The 13,184-nt window shown below is 63.4% G+C and overlaps 1 protein-coding gene and 1 pseudogene across 1 annotated transcript; one reads left to right on the top strand and one right to left on the bottom strand.

The window, feature by feature from the left end:
- The first annotated feature begins 308 nt into the window (after window positions 1–308).
- LOC128829589 (galactoside alpha-(1,2)-fucosyltransferase 2-like) lies at window positions 309–5,775 on the top strand. The gene is made up of 2 exons (XM_054015058.1): window positions 309–365; window positions 3,508–5,775. The coding sequence occupies exon 2, from the start codon at window positions 3,543–3,545 to the stop codon at window positions 4,584–4,586; it is 1,044 nt and encodes a 347-aa protein (XP_053871033.1). The 5' UTR covers window positions 309–365; window positions 3,508–3,542; the 3' UTR covers window positions 4,587–5,775.
- Window positions 5,776–6,404: 629 nt separating this feature from the next.
- On the bottom strand, window positions 6,405–8,671 carry LOC128829594 (galactoside alpha-(1,2)-fucosyltransferase 2-like; annotated as a pseudogene).
- Between the last annotated feature and the right edge of the window lie 4,513 nt (window positions 8,672–13,184).

Below are 13,184 nucleotides of genomic sequence, written 5' to 3'. Positions count from 1 at the left end.
CCGGGGCCGGGAAGTGCCAGGCTCAGAGCCACCGGGGCCGGGAATTGCCAGGCCCAGAGGCGCTGAGGCCGGGAAGTGCCAGGCCCAGAGGCGCCGGGGCCAGGAAGTGCCAGGCCCAGCGGTGCCGGGGCCGGGAAGTGCCAGGCCCAGAGGCGCCGGGGCCGGGAAGTGCCAGGCCTGTTGGTGCCGGGGCCGGGAAGGGAAAAGCCCAGATGCCAGACACGCCAAGGCACAAATTCAGCGCTGTCCCCACCCCCGGAGGCAGGGCTCCGATCCCCTCCCATCCTCCAGGGCGCAGCCGAGCCCAGCCGCTCCGAGCAGTGGAACCTGCTGGCAGTCGCGGGCTGGATCCGTCCTGCTGACAGGTGCGGCTGGGTTGGGTGGGAGCGATGGAAGGAGAGAGCCCAGGTGTGCAGTGGGAGAAGCGGTGTGGGGGGAGGGGGGACGAAGGCAGGGACAAAGGGTCCAGGGGAAGCGGGCACCGTCCTGCCCCACCCAACGAAGGGGGATCTCTGGGCTCAGGTGGTTGGAACAAGGGAATGAGAGAGGCGACTGGATCCTCGCTGAGAGGGGATAGAGAACCCAGGAGTCCTGGCTCCCAGCCCCCCCTGCTCTAACCACTAGACCCCACTCCCCTCCCAGAGCCAGAGAGAGAACCCCGGTGCCCTGGCTCCCAGCCCCTGGCCAGCCAAGGCAGCTTGTGTATCTCTCCCAGTGGCTGGCGAAGGATTAATAGGAAGGAAGAAATATCTGGGGTGGGAGTGGGGGGCAGAATTTGGCTCCCATCTGCCCCTTCTCACGCCCCCACCCCATTCCCAGCCCAGGTGGTACAGTCCCATAGGGGAGGTTGGAGGGAGAGAGAATCCAGCTACAAATAGACCCATACGACCTTCCACCCTCTCTGGGGGGGAGGGGAGTGGGGTCTAGTAGATGGGGGGCGGGCTGGGAGGCAGGACTCCTGGGTTCTCTCCCCAGCTCTGGGAGGGGAGTGGGGTCTAGTGGTTAAAGCAGGGGGGGGCTGGGAGCCAGGACTCCTGGGTTCTCTCCCCGGCTCTGGGAGGGGAGGGGAGCGGAGGGGGGGTCTAGAGGTTAGAAGTGGGGGCTGGGGGGTGATTCCCGGCTCTGGGGAGGGAGGGGCGGCTGCTGAGGGGAGGGCTCAGTGCCTACCCGGGATTGTGTCAGGCTCGTCTCAGACGCCAGCGTTTCTTTCACCCGGGAGGAATTTTCCTTATTTGCTTTTAATCTGATCTTATCTGAGGCTGAACAGGAAATTCCCCCCTGCCCTTCCCTCACCCACCCCAGCCTGGCCACGCATGGTCCCGCCCCCTGCCCCCGGGCCTGTTGGGGTCCAAAGGGGACGACGCCACAAAGAAGTCCAGCACCACATCAACCCCCAACCCTGCCCTTAACCCACAGGAGCTGGGCGGGGAGCCCAGGGCTGGGCTGGCAGGGGCTGCGGGTCGGCAGTGAGGGGCACCGGCAGGGCCGGGCTGGCAGGGGCTGCGGGTCGGCAGTGAGGGGCACCGGCAGGGCCGGGCTGGCAGGGGTTGCGGGTCGGCAGTGAGGGGCACCGGCAGGGCCGGGCTGGCAGGGGCTGCGGGTCGGCAGTGAGGGGCACCGGCAGGGCCGGGCTGGCAGGGGCTGCGGGTCGGCAGTGAGGGGCACCGGCAGGGCCGGGCTGGCAGGGGCTGCGGGTCGGCAGTGAGGGGCACCGGCAGGGCTGGGTTGGCAGGGGCTGGGGGTCGGCAGTGAGGGGCACCGGCAGGGCTGGGTTGGCAGGGGCTGCGGGTCGGCAGTGAGGGGCACCGGCAGGGTGGAGGGGAAAACAATGTTGCTCTGACTGTTCTTGCCTGGCCCGGTGTCGGCTGGCGGCTGCAAAGGCGGATCCGGGGTCAAGGGGCTGCGGGGCTTTGGCCCCCCAGAAACTGAGTGACTCTGCTCCCCTCCCCCGACATACTGCTGGAGCTGGGGTCCCCTGGCCCCTCGGCTGGGCTGTGGGGTCATTGGTCCTGGGAGAGCCTCTCCCATCTCCTCGAACCATCCCTCCCATTCCTCTTTTCCCCCCACTCCACTCACCACCTGTGACGAACTGGGCCTGTTCTTGCTGGGGTGTGTAAATGCTGACAGGAAAGTGTAACTAGGATGGTCTGCATCGGGGAATAAAAGTCTGCCCCAAAAAACATACCTGAGCTTGTAACATAAAAACCCAGGAAGGGGTTGAAGGCCAGGTGACTCCGGGGGCCCGGAAAACTAAACAAAGGCTGTGGAAGGGGTCGCTAAAAGCAAAGTGCTAAAAGCAGGCTAAAAAAATGGCTGGAAGGCAAAAATGGCTCTGACCCCCCAAAGGGGGGTGGGCTGGCATGCCCTGGAACCCCAAGCTGGACCTAACTGAGGGGGGCCCTGTTGTCTGTGCCTGCAAGACCTGTCTTGAACTGTATTCCTGTCATCCAAATAAACTAGGGTTACCATACGTCCGGATTTTCCCGGACATGTCCGGCTTTTTGGGCTCCAAATCCCCATCCGGGGGGAAATCCCAAAAAGCCGGACATGTCCGGGAAAATCGGACATGCGGTCGGCGGCTCGGGTGCCGGGCCGGGGGCTCGGGTGCCGGGCCGGGGGCTCGGGGGCTCCGCCGGCGGTGCTCGGGGGGGCCCGGTGCCGGGCCGGGGGCTCGGGGGGCCTGGCCGGCGGTGCCGGGCCGGGCCGGGGGCTCAGCCGGCGGTGCTCGGGGGGGCCCGGGGCCGGGCCGGGGGGCTCGGCCGGCGGTGCTCGGGGGGGCCCGGGGCCGGGCCGGGGGGCTCGGCCGGCGGCTCGGGTGCCGGGTCGGGTGCTGGGCCGGGGGCTCGGCCGGCGGTGCTCGGGGGGGCCGGGTGCCGGGCCGGGTGCTGGGCCGGGGGCTCGGGTGCCGGGCCAGGTGCCGGCGGTGCTCGGGGGGGCCCGGGGCCGGGCCGGGGGGCTCGGCCGGCGGCTCGGGTGCCAGGTGCCGGGCTGGGTGCCAGGCCGGGGGCTCGGGTGCCGGGTGCCGGGCCGGGTGCCGGCGGTGCTCGGGGGGGCCGGGTGCTGGACCGGGGGCTCGGGTGCCGGGCCGGGGGCTCGGCCGGCGGTGCTCGGGGGGGCCCGGTGCCGGGCCGGGTCGGGGGCTCGGGTGCCGGGTCGGGGGCTCGGGGGACAGGCTGGGGACCTGCGGTGCCGGGCCGCGCCTCCTCCCCCCCCACACACACCCCTTACCTGCTTCAGGCTTCCCGCGACTCAAATGTTCGCGGGAAGCAGGGGAGGGGGCGGAGACTTTGGGGAGGGGGCGGGGTTGGGGCGGGAGCGGGGGCGGGGCTGGGGCCCCTTTAAAGTGTCCTCCTTTCGGAGGCACTAAATATGGTAACCCTAAATAAACCTTCTGCTTTACTGGCTGGCTAAAAGTCATGGTAAATCGCAGAAAGCCGGAGGTGCAGGGCCCTAAGTCCCCCAATACTCCGTAACACCACCCGCCCCCCCTGCTCCTTCTCTCCCCAGGCTGGGACCTCCTTCCCTCATCACTGCTGGGAGCCATGACTGCCCCGGACTCCTGGGTCCCCTTCCGGCTGGTCCTTCAGCTCAGCCTCTACCTGCTGGCCATCATGACCCTCTCCACCTTCCTCCACTTAAGCAGCCGGTTCCCCTCCGCATGGCAGCGGCTCCCCTCCCCGAACACAACGAAGGGATCCCCAGCCACATCCCCCACCACAACGCCCCCAACAGAGCGGGGCATGTGGACCGTGAACTCCATCGGGCGCCTGGGGAACCAGATGGGGGAATACGCCACCCTCTACGCCCTGGCCAAGATGAACGGGCGCCAGGCCTACATCCTCCCAGAGATGCACCGGCAGCTGGCGCCGCTCTTCCGCATCACCCTGCCCGTGGTCTCCAGCGACGTGGTCCGGAGCGTCCCGTGGAGGAATTACGGGCTCCACGACTGGATGTCGGAGGAGTACAGGCACATCAAGGGGAAATACGTCCGGCTGACGGGCTACCCCTGCTCCTGGACTTTCTACCACCACCTCCGGCAGGAGATCCTCCAGGAATTCTCCTTCCACGACCACGTCAAGGAGGAGGCCAACCGGTACCTGGCCGGGCTGCGTGGGCAGCGCCAGAATGTGACCTACGTGGGCATCCACGTCCGGAGGGGGGATTATGTCCGGGTGATGCCACAGATCTGGAAGGGGGTGGTGGCGGACAAGGCCTACCTGGAGAAGGCCATGGGCTACTTCCGGGACAAGTACCAGGAGCCGGTCTTCGTGGTGACCAGCAACGGGATGGAGTGGTGCCGGGAGAACATCAACACCTCGCGGGGGGACGTGTATTTCTCGGGGGACGGGAAGGAGTCGTCGCCGGGGAGGGACTTTGCTCTCTTGGCCCATTGCAACCACACGATCATGACCATCGGGACCTTCGGCATTTGGGTCGGCTACCTGGTCGGTGGGGAGACTGTCTACTTGGCCAACTACACCCTGCCCGATTCCCCCTTCCTCCGGCTCTTCAAGCCTGAGGCCGCCTTCCTGCCCGAGTGGATTGGGATCAACGCCGATCTCTCCCCACTGCGGGGTGGGACATAGGGGCAGATAGGATCCAGCCTGCAGGCCACCAGCAGGATCCGCTGGGATAGTGGGCCAGCCCCCAGCTGGGGTAGGCGGTCCTGGGGAGTTTAGGGGGCATCAGCATGGACCTTGGTCAAGCACGGGGGGGAGGGGAGAATCAAGACAATGTGGGTTGGTTCTGCCAACCTTCTCCTAGGAGTCACCAAATGGGTCCATCATGAGGTTGAATGGTTAAAACTTGCTCCTCGGCCAGCTCTTTTAAAACTCTTGGCTGTAAGTTATTGGGACCTGCTGATTTTAAGATGTCTCACTTCGATAGCTGTTGTTCAGCCACCTCCTGAGATAGGAGCAGAATGGAAAGAGCATTATCGTCACCATCTGATATGACATCATCTGTTTTTTCCTCCCAAACACAAAACAAAAATATTTATTGAACAATTCTGCCTTTTCTGCATTATTGATAATTCTACCATTTCCATCTAAAATGGACCAATAGCATTGTCAGGATTCCTTTTGTTCCTAATATACATTAAAAAAACCCAGCCTCCTTATTGTCCTCAACACTGCAGGCCATAGAATGCTCTGTGTGTCCCTTTGCTTCCCTTATCAATTTTCTAGCATCCCTATCTTCTGGTTTATATGCTGTCCATTTCCCCCATCCTTCCATTTGTTATTGCTGCTTTCACTTCCCCTCTAAACCAGGTCAGTCTGTGACCAGTATGGCCTTCCTCCTCAAGTATGGAATAGTGTCTATTTGGGCACCTAGTCAGGTGTTTGGTAAACAATCCCCAATCAATAGCCACATGGGTCTGATTAAATTCTTCCTCCAGGGTGCTTCAGTTCCTAATTCTTTTCAGCTTGGTGAAACTGACCCTTTGGAAAAAGCAGGGAAGGCTGGGCGCTAGGACTCCTGGGTTCTACCCCCGGCTGAGTGGGGCAGGTTCAGCAGGGCTCTATGGGTGGGCACATTCTTGGGCTATAAACTGGCCCCAGTGTGTGCGTGGCACAGGGCTGTAAAGCCAGAACTGCTAGGCAAAGGATGGGCTTTTACAAGCAACAATAAAATCGGAGTCACATGGCCCCGCCCTTCCGCCAGCACCCCACTGAATACTGCACTTCCCTGTCCGCTAAGGAGAGAACCCAGGAGTCCTGGCTCCCGGCCCCCCCCTCCCACACTGTAAGCACTTGCTCTTGGGCCAGGAGGAATGGGGGGGGGCAGGTGGAGCCCACCCCTGGGGGGAATTTACCTCCACCCCCCACGGGATTGATACACAGTTCTGCAGCTGTGACCCATTAGCGCCCTCCACCCACCTGGAAGAACCCAGGCGTCCGGTCTCCCTCTGCCTTGGCAGGGCCAACCCTGAGCCCCAAGGGCTTGGGGGCAGTGGGGGTGGCTGAATCTGGGGGGGGGAGCAGAGTGGGGGGGATCTCTCTGTCTATCACCAACACAAGCCGCGTGGGAGGTTTGGGGCCAGCCAGGCAGGAAGGCGAGCCCCCCCCCCCCCCCCGTTTGTAACGCCCAGGCTCTGTGGCTGCCATGGGCCCCATGCTGGAGCAGGGGAGGCCAGGGGAAGGGACACCGTCTCTAACCACTCAACCCAGCTGCCGAGCGGCGGCCAATCCACCCCGGCTGGGGGCCCCTCCTCCAGGTTTCGTGGCCTCTGCAAACTTGAGGCTTGAATATTTTCTTCCGCATCATTGACATGAACGAGCTCAGAGTCCAGAATCGACCCCTGCGGGACCCGCCCCCCGGAAACACGCCCCCTCCCCGCCCCCGCTCGAAGGCGCGTCTTCATGTGCAGGTGCATTCTGAGACCTATCAGTTGGGCGGCTGTGACTCCATTTAACACTCTCATTTCCTAGCATGCCTGTTAATCAGTCACCAGCTCTCGCGCCTTGCCGACGTCGACAGATGTGACACCAACCCTGTGACCTTCCTCCACTGAACATGCGACCACAGCGAAAGAGGCTAGCAAGTTAGTGTGACGGGGTCTAGTTTCCATAATCCCACGCTGGTGAACGATGGTGCCCTCCTTTCATTCTTGATCCATAGAGTCCCGTATCAGCCGCCCCATTATCTTCCCTGGGATCGAGGTCAGGCTGACAGGCTCATAATTACTCGGGTCATCCCATTTACCCGTTTTAAAACTTGGCACAACGTGAGCTTTCTTCTGGACCTGCTGCAGGGCAAAATCAACAATGCCATCAATTCCTCAGCCAGCTCTTTTCAAACTCTTCCATGCCTATCACTGCGCCTGCTGATATTAAAATGACTCACTTTTGTAGCTGCTGTTTGACATCCACCTGAGCAACTAGTGGAATGGAAAGTGTATTATCATCATATGCTATGACAACGTCATCTGTTTTTTTCCCCAGACACAGAACTATTTATTGAAAAATTCTACCTTGTCTGCAGTATTGAAAATTCTACCATTTCCATCTAAACGAGATCAATACCATTCTCAGGATTCTTTTTTGTTCCTAATATACATTTAAAAAAAAACATGGTATGGTCTTTAACTCTGCTTGCCACAGATGTCTCCTTGTGTCCCTTTGCTTCCCTTATCAATTTTCTACAATCCCTAGTTTTTGATTTATATATTACTATCTATTGCCCCTTTCTTCCATTTGTTATTTATTATTTTTATAGCTGGCTTCCCTTCCTGGCTTTCCTTCACTTCACTTCTAATCCTGACTCACGGCTCCCCTGTTCTAACAGTTCAACCTAGGAACAAGATGGCCCCTTTTGAGGAATCCTAGGAGAAAGTTGGCAGAAGGGAGCCAGGTTGTCTTGACCCCACCCCATGCCTGACCAACATCTACTCCGATACACCCTGAACTCTCCAGCACCCTCTTCCCTCACTTATGGCTGGCCCCCTATCCCTCCGGGTCCTGTTGATAGCCTGTGGGCTGGGTCTTTTCTGCCTCTGTGTCCGATTCAGCAGCGGGGAGAGATCGGTGTCAATCCCGATCCACTTGGGCAGGAAGGCTGCCGAAGGCTTGAGGAACCACTGGTAGGGGGAATCGGGGAGCATGTAGTTGGCCAAATAGATGGTCTAATCCCCCAGCCAGGTAGCTGGCCCAGATGCTGAAGCTCCAGATGGTCATGATCGTGTGGTTGCAATGGACCAAGAAAGCGAAATACCTCCCCGGCGATGACCCTTCCTGTCCCCCGAGAAATACACGTCCCCTCGCGAGGCGTCGATGTTCTCTCGGCACCACTCCATCCCGTTGCTGGTCACCATGAAGACCGGCTCCTGGTACTTGGCCCGGAAGTAGTCCATGGCCTTCTCCAGGTAGGCCTTGTCCGCCACCACCCCCTTCCAGACCTGGGGCATCAACCGGATGTAATCCCCCCTCCGGATGTGGACGCCCACGTAGGTCACGTTCTGGCGCTGCCCACGCAGCCCAGCCAGGTACTGGTTGGCCTCCTCCTTCATGTGGTCGTGGAAGGAGAATTCCTGGAGGATCTCCTGCCGGAGGTGGTGGTAGAAGGTCCAGGAACAGGGGTAGCCCGTCAGCCGGACGTATTTCCCCTCTATGTGCCTGTACTCCTCCGACATCCAATTGTGGAGCGCGCAATTCCTCCACGGGATGCTCTGGACCATATCACCGGGGATCACGGGCAGGGTGATGCGGAAGAGCGGCGCCAGCTGTTGGTGCATCTCCGGGAGGATGTAGGCCTGGTGCCCGTTCATCTTGGCCAGGACGTAGAGGGTGGCGTATTCCCACATCTGGTTCCCCGGGCGCCCAGCGGAGTTCACAGTCCACATGCCCTGCTCCGTGGTGGGGGTGTGGTGTGGGGCAGGATGGGAGACATGGCTGGGGGCGGCCCCATGGCATTGAAGGAGGGGAGCCTCCGTCCTTGGGCAGGGAACCAGACCCTCCAGTGGAGGAATATGGAAAGGGTCATGATGGCCAGCAGGAAGATGGAGAGCCGGAGGGGCGGCCAGAAGGCGACCCAGGAAACCAGGACCGTCATGGCCGAGGTGAGGGAAGGAGGTTTCGGCCTGGGGAGAGATGGGGTGGGGAGAAGTCGGGGATCAGCACAGGAGGGGTCTTCCAGGCCCGAGTCCTGCTGTTCCCAGGGTCCCAACTCAGCTGCCTCTGCGTCCCCCGATCCCAGCTCTGCCGGTGCCCATCACTCCCGACCCACAGTCCCTGCTAGCCCCGCCCTGGCCCCCCCCAGCTCTGCCGGTGCCCCTCACTCCCGACCCTCAGCCCCCTCCAAGCCCAGCCCTGGATTAGTGCAGCAGCTGGAGTTCAAGGCCGAGGGGGCAATTTCCGCTTCCTTTACAGATCAAAGCAGAGGAAAAGCAAACCCTAAAAATTCCTCCTTGGAGCCAGGACAATCACTGGGGCCCAGATGACCCAGCCCTGCTGCTCCCACCACTACAGCCCACTCCCCTACCAGGGCCGGGGAGAGAACCCAGGAGTCCTGGCTCCCAGTCCCCCTGTTCTAACCACTAGACCCCACTCCCCTCCCAGAGCCAGTGAGGGAACCCAGGAGTCCTGGTTCCCAGCCCCCCTGTTCTAACCACAAGACACCACTCCCCTCCCAGAGCCGGGAGGAGAACCCAGGAGTCCTGGCTCCCAGCCAGGCTAGTGTCTCTATCTCGTCCCTTCCAGCTAGTATAAGAATCTGGTCAGAAACAGGCCTCGACCAGCCCACCTAGGGCAGGAAAAGGGTCGATCACAGGGGCTGGGAGCCAGGACTCCTGGGTTCTCTCCCTGGCTCTGGGAGGGAGTGGGGGCTAGTGATTACAGCAGCCTCCCCCCCCAACCACCCCCAGATTAGGGCTCGTTCCCAGGACACGCTGGGGGCAGGAGGGTCCCCAGTGCCCCGTCTCCCCCACCCCTGGGTGCTTCCCAGCCGCCCGCCGGGCCACACCTGGCCGCAGGAAGGAGCCAGCCCCGGGAGGCCAGCGGGTTGCACGGATCCGGACTGAGGCGGCTGGTGGTGGCTGCGCCCGGGCTGGGCGGGAGGGGACCCGCCTCAGGCTGGGGAGGGCCCGTGAGTCCCTGCCCCCAGGGGGGGGACTGGGGAGAGGCCGGATGGGGCCGGGTGCCAGGGATTGGCTCCAAGCCTCTGCACTGCCCCCCATGTCCCTACTTATGGGGCAGGGTCAGGTAGCTGAACCCAGAGCCCCCCAGGTAGCCCAGCGCCCCCCGGCACAGCCCTGGGGCAGCTCCGACTGCCAGGGGAGAGCGCCCCCTGCTGGAGCTTGGGAGCTCTGCAGGACAGGGACAACAGCGGCTCCTGCAGGCCCCCCCCCCGCTCTAACCACTAGTCCCCCCCCGCCAGAACCCAGGCGTCCTGGCTCCCAGCCCCCCCCACTGGCTCTCGGGACAGACACAGTCGCTTTTAGAAAAATCTTTATTCCAACCATGTTTTTTTCCCGTAAAAAGGGGATTTTCTCCCCCCCAACCCCCCTCCCGACACAAACACGCCCAGCTGAGCTCCTCCCCCTCCCGCAAGGCCCCACCCCCAGAGGGGGGCTGGGAACCCCCTCAGACTCCACCCTCCCTTCCCCAGAGCTTTTCACCCTGTGCCCCTAGCACCAATCCACCCCCCCCATCCTGGGTCAGCTGTGGGGGTAGCCCAGGGGGGTGCAGGTGAGTCACCCCACATTTCCAGTCCCCACCCCTCCTCCAGCACAGAGCCCCCCCGCCCCAGAGATACAGGTATAACAGCGTTAGCGCCCCCCCCCCACCCGGAAGAACCCAGGCGTCCGGCCACCCTCTGCCTTGGCAGGGCCAACCCTGAACCCCAATGGGGTTGTGGGCAGCAGGGGCGGCTGAACTGAAGGCAGGGGAATCTATCACCCACACAAGCCCGGGCTCTGCAGACCCCATGGGGGGGGACAGGGAAAGGGGGCGCTGCACCCTGGCAGGGGGTGGGGTTGCCTGGATGCTTCAGAAATGGCTTCGCCTCCCTCCCCCAGTGAGGTAGGTAAGTGTGAAACCCATTTTTCAGATGGGGAAACTGAGGCACAGAGGTGACGTGACTGGACCCAGGAGTCCTGCCTCCCGCCCCCCACCCCCCTTTCCCCTCACACGCCACTCCATTCCCACAACTGCAGACTGAACCCAGGAGTCCTGGCTCTCAGCCCTTCCCCCTCAATCACTAGACCCCACTCCCCTCCCACAGCTGGGGCCAGAACCCAGGAGTCCTGGCTCCCCCATCCCCATCATCTACTGACCCCACTATCCTTTGGACCCAGCTCCCGGCCCCTCACTACAGAGAACCCTAAACACTACGTCATGCACCAACCAGGGTGGGGGGCGTTCAAAAGCCCCCTTTAACCAGCCTGGGGTCGCTCCCCCCCCCCCCCCCAAAGCCAGTCAGGGAGCAAGGAACACCAAGGACTGAGAATCAAGGGGTCCAAGAGCCAGGGCTTGTTAGAAATTAATCCCTTCAGGGCCCCACCCCAGATCAGCCCCCGGGCTCAAAATTCACCAGCTGGGCCTCAGGGAGGAAAACTGATACAATCGCAAACCATCAATGGGGTCAGGCCCCTTTTTCTGGGGGGCTGTGGGGGAGCCGCCTGGGCCTCCCCCAAGGGGGGAAAGGTTCTTTTATCAAACACAATTCTCCCCTCACCCCCTGACTCCGGCAGCTGGGGATCTGAGGGAGAAAAAAAACGCAGAACTAGCACCAGAGACGGGAGAACTGGCCCTTCCAATCTAAACGCAAGGGACACCTCCGAGGTGAGAGCTGGGGGATCAAACCGACTCCCTAACCAGATCAAGTAACAAACTCACCACCCTGTACAGCCCAGGGGGGAACCCAGGCGTCCTGGGCCAGGCAGCATCCGAACGCCACCCTGTGCCCCCGCCGCGGGGCTGGCCTGCAAAGGGCTAAGGATGCTGGGGAGACAGGGGCCGTGGGATTTGGAGGTGCCCTGTGTGCAGCCCCCCAGCTACAGGGGGTGCACGGGGATGCCAGGGTGTGGGCTGGTGCCCCTCCCCCGGGTATCTGGTCCAGGCCCCACTGAAAGCCTTAGCCAAGGTCTGGGTGTTGTACACGGCCGGTAGCAGGATGGGGACAGACCTGTGCCCCACGGCCTGGGGAGCAGGTGGGGGGGCAGTGCCCCCCATCCTGAAGTCGAGCCAGTGCCCACTCTGGGGCCAGACGTGGGCTAGTGCCCCCTAGAGGGGAAAGGCCCCACGGCCCAGCAGCCTGTTTGCATCCACGCCCCTTATCAGGCCTGGGGTCTCCTGTCAAACTGACTATAAATAACCCCCAAGGGTCCCGGTTAAACCCGTCGCCAGCAGACCCCTGGGCCCCCTGGCGTGGGAGGAGCTCCGGAAAAGCTCTGTCCAATGGGGTAGGTGGGCGGCGGCTCAGTGCAATCCCGTTGGGCAGGGGGGGGGGTGGTCAGGCCGGTGAGGAGGGAGCTGGGCCCCTCCACCTCAGGCCGACTCCTCGCCGGAGGCCACGTCGAGGTCGATAGAGCCATGGCTCACCACGAGCCGCAGGCGTTTCGGGGGGGCGAAGGGGTGAAAGGTCACCGTCCGTTTGGGCTCCTCCTGCTCCACCCGACGCGGCCTCACTGGCTCCAGGCAGACGTGGGCATAGAGGGAGAGCTTGGGGTCGTCACTGCCTGGGGGCGCCTTGCTGGGTGGCCGCCGGCAGCTCAGGGTGGGGGGGCGGGGCCTGGCGGGGGGCGGGGCCTTGGCCTGTTGCCGGGCCATACTCCTGGTCCGACAGACCAGCTGGCTGGGGGGCTGAGGAGCAGGGGCCCGGAGCTCCAGATCTCCACCAGGGGGCCCCATGTCCCCGGCCCGGAGCTCCAGAGCTCCACCAGGGGGCCCCGAGTCCCCGGCCTGGAGCTGTGTGCCCCTAGCGCACAGCTCCAGAGCTCCACCAGGGGGCCCCATGTCCCTGGCCCGGAGCTCCAGAGCTCCACCAGGGGGCCCCGAGTCCCCGGCCTGGAGCTGTGTGCCCCTAGCGCACAGCTCCAGATCTCCACCAGGGGGCCCCATGTCCCTGGCCCGGAGCTCCAGAGCTCCACCAGGGGGCCCCGAGTCCCCGGCCCGGAGCTGTGTGTCCCTAGCGCACAGCTTCAGAGCTCCACTAGGGGGCCCCGTGACCCCAGCCCGGAGCTCCAGAACTCCACCCGAGGGCCTCGCACGCAGCCGAGTCTCTTCCAGGTCCCGTCTGGGGCAGCTCCCGGCGGCTCTGACCCCGTGCAGCTCCCCAGCCAGGGGGGATTCTGCCCCAGAGCCCTGCCCGGCCAGTCCCCTCGGCAGCCTGCCCCCCAGCTCCATGTGGGTCGGGCCGGGCGGCGTGGGCCGCGGGGCACCCAGGCCGGCGGTCGTGCAGCAGCTGTCGTCCCGCTGCGCCCGGCGGCGTCTGCGCAGGGAGCGACGGAGGACGACGGTGCCAGCTGGCGCAGGACCCGGCTGCCCGGCCCTGGGGCGCCACCACGGCAGGGTGACCCAGAGCGGCTTCCGCAGTCGACAGCCGGCTCCCCCCGCGGCCCGGCAGGCCACGCAGTCGTGCAGGGAGATCCGCAGGTCCTTCACCGGGCCGGCGCCCAGAGCCGCGAGAGAGGAGGCCGGCCCATGGCACAGAGCTTGGAGCCGGGAAGCTGCAAGAGGACAGAGAAA

Source organism: Malaclemys terrapin (genome assembly GCF_027887155.1).
Source record: "Malaclemys terrapin pileata isolate rMalTer1 chromosome 20 unlocalized genomic scaffold, rMalTer1.hap1 SUPER_20_unloc_4, whole genome shotgun sequence".
Classification (NCBI taxonomy): Eukaryota; Metazoa; Chordata; order Testudines; family Emydidae; genus Malaclemys; species Malaclemys terrapin.
Note: the sequence above shows the minus strand (reverse complement) of the source record. Positions and strands in the feature narration are given on the sequence as shown.

Excerpts from the sequence above, each read along its gene's own strand:
- LOC128829589 (XM_054015058.1), top strand. The coding sequence starts at position 3,543 with ATGACTGCCCCGGACTCCTGGGTCCCCTTCCGGCTGGTCCTTCAGCTC.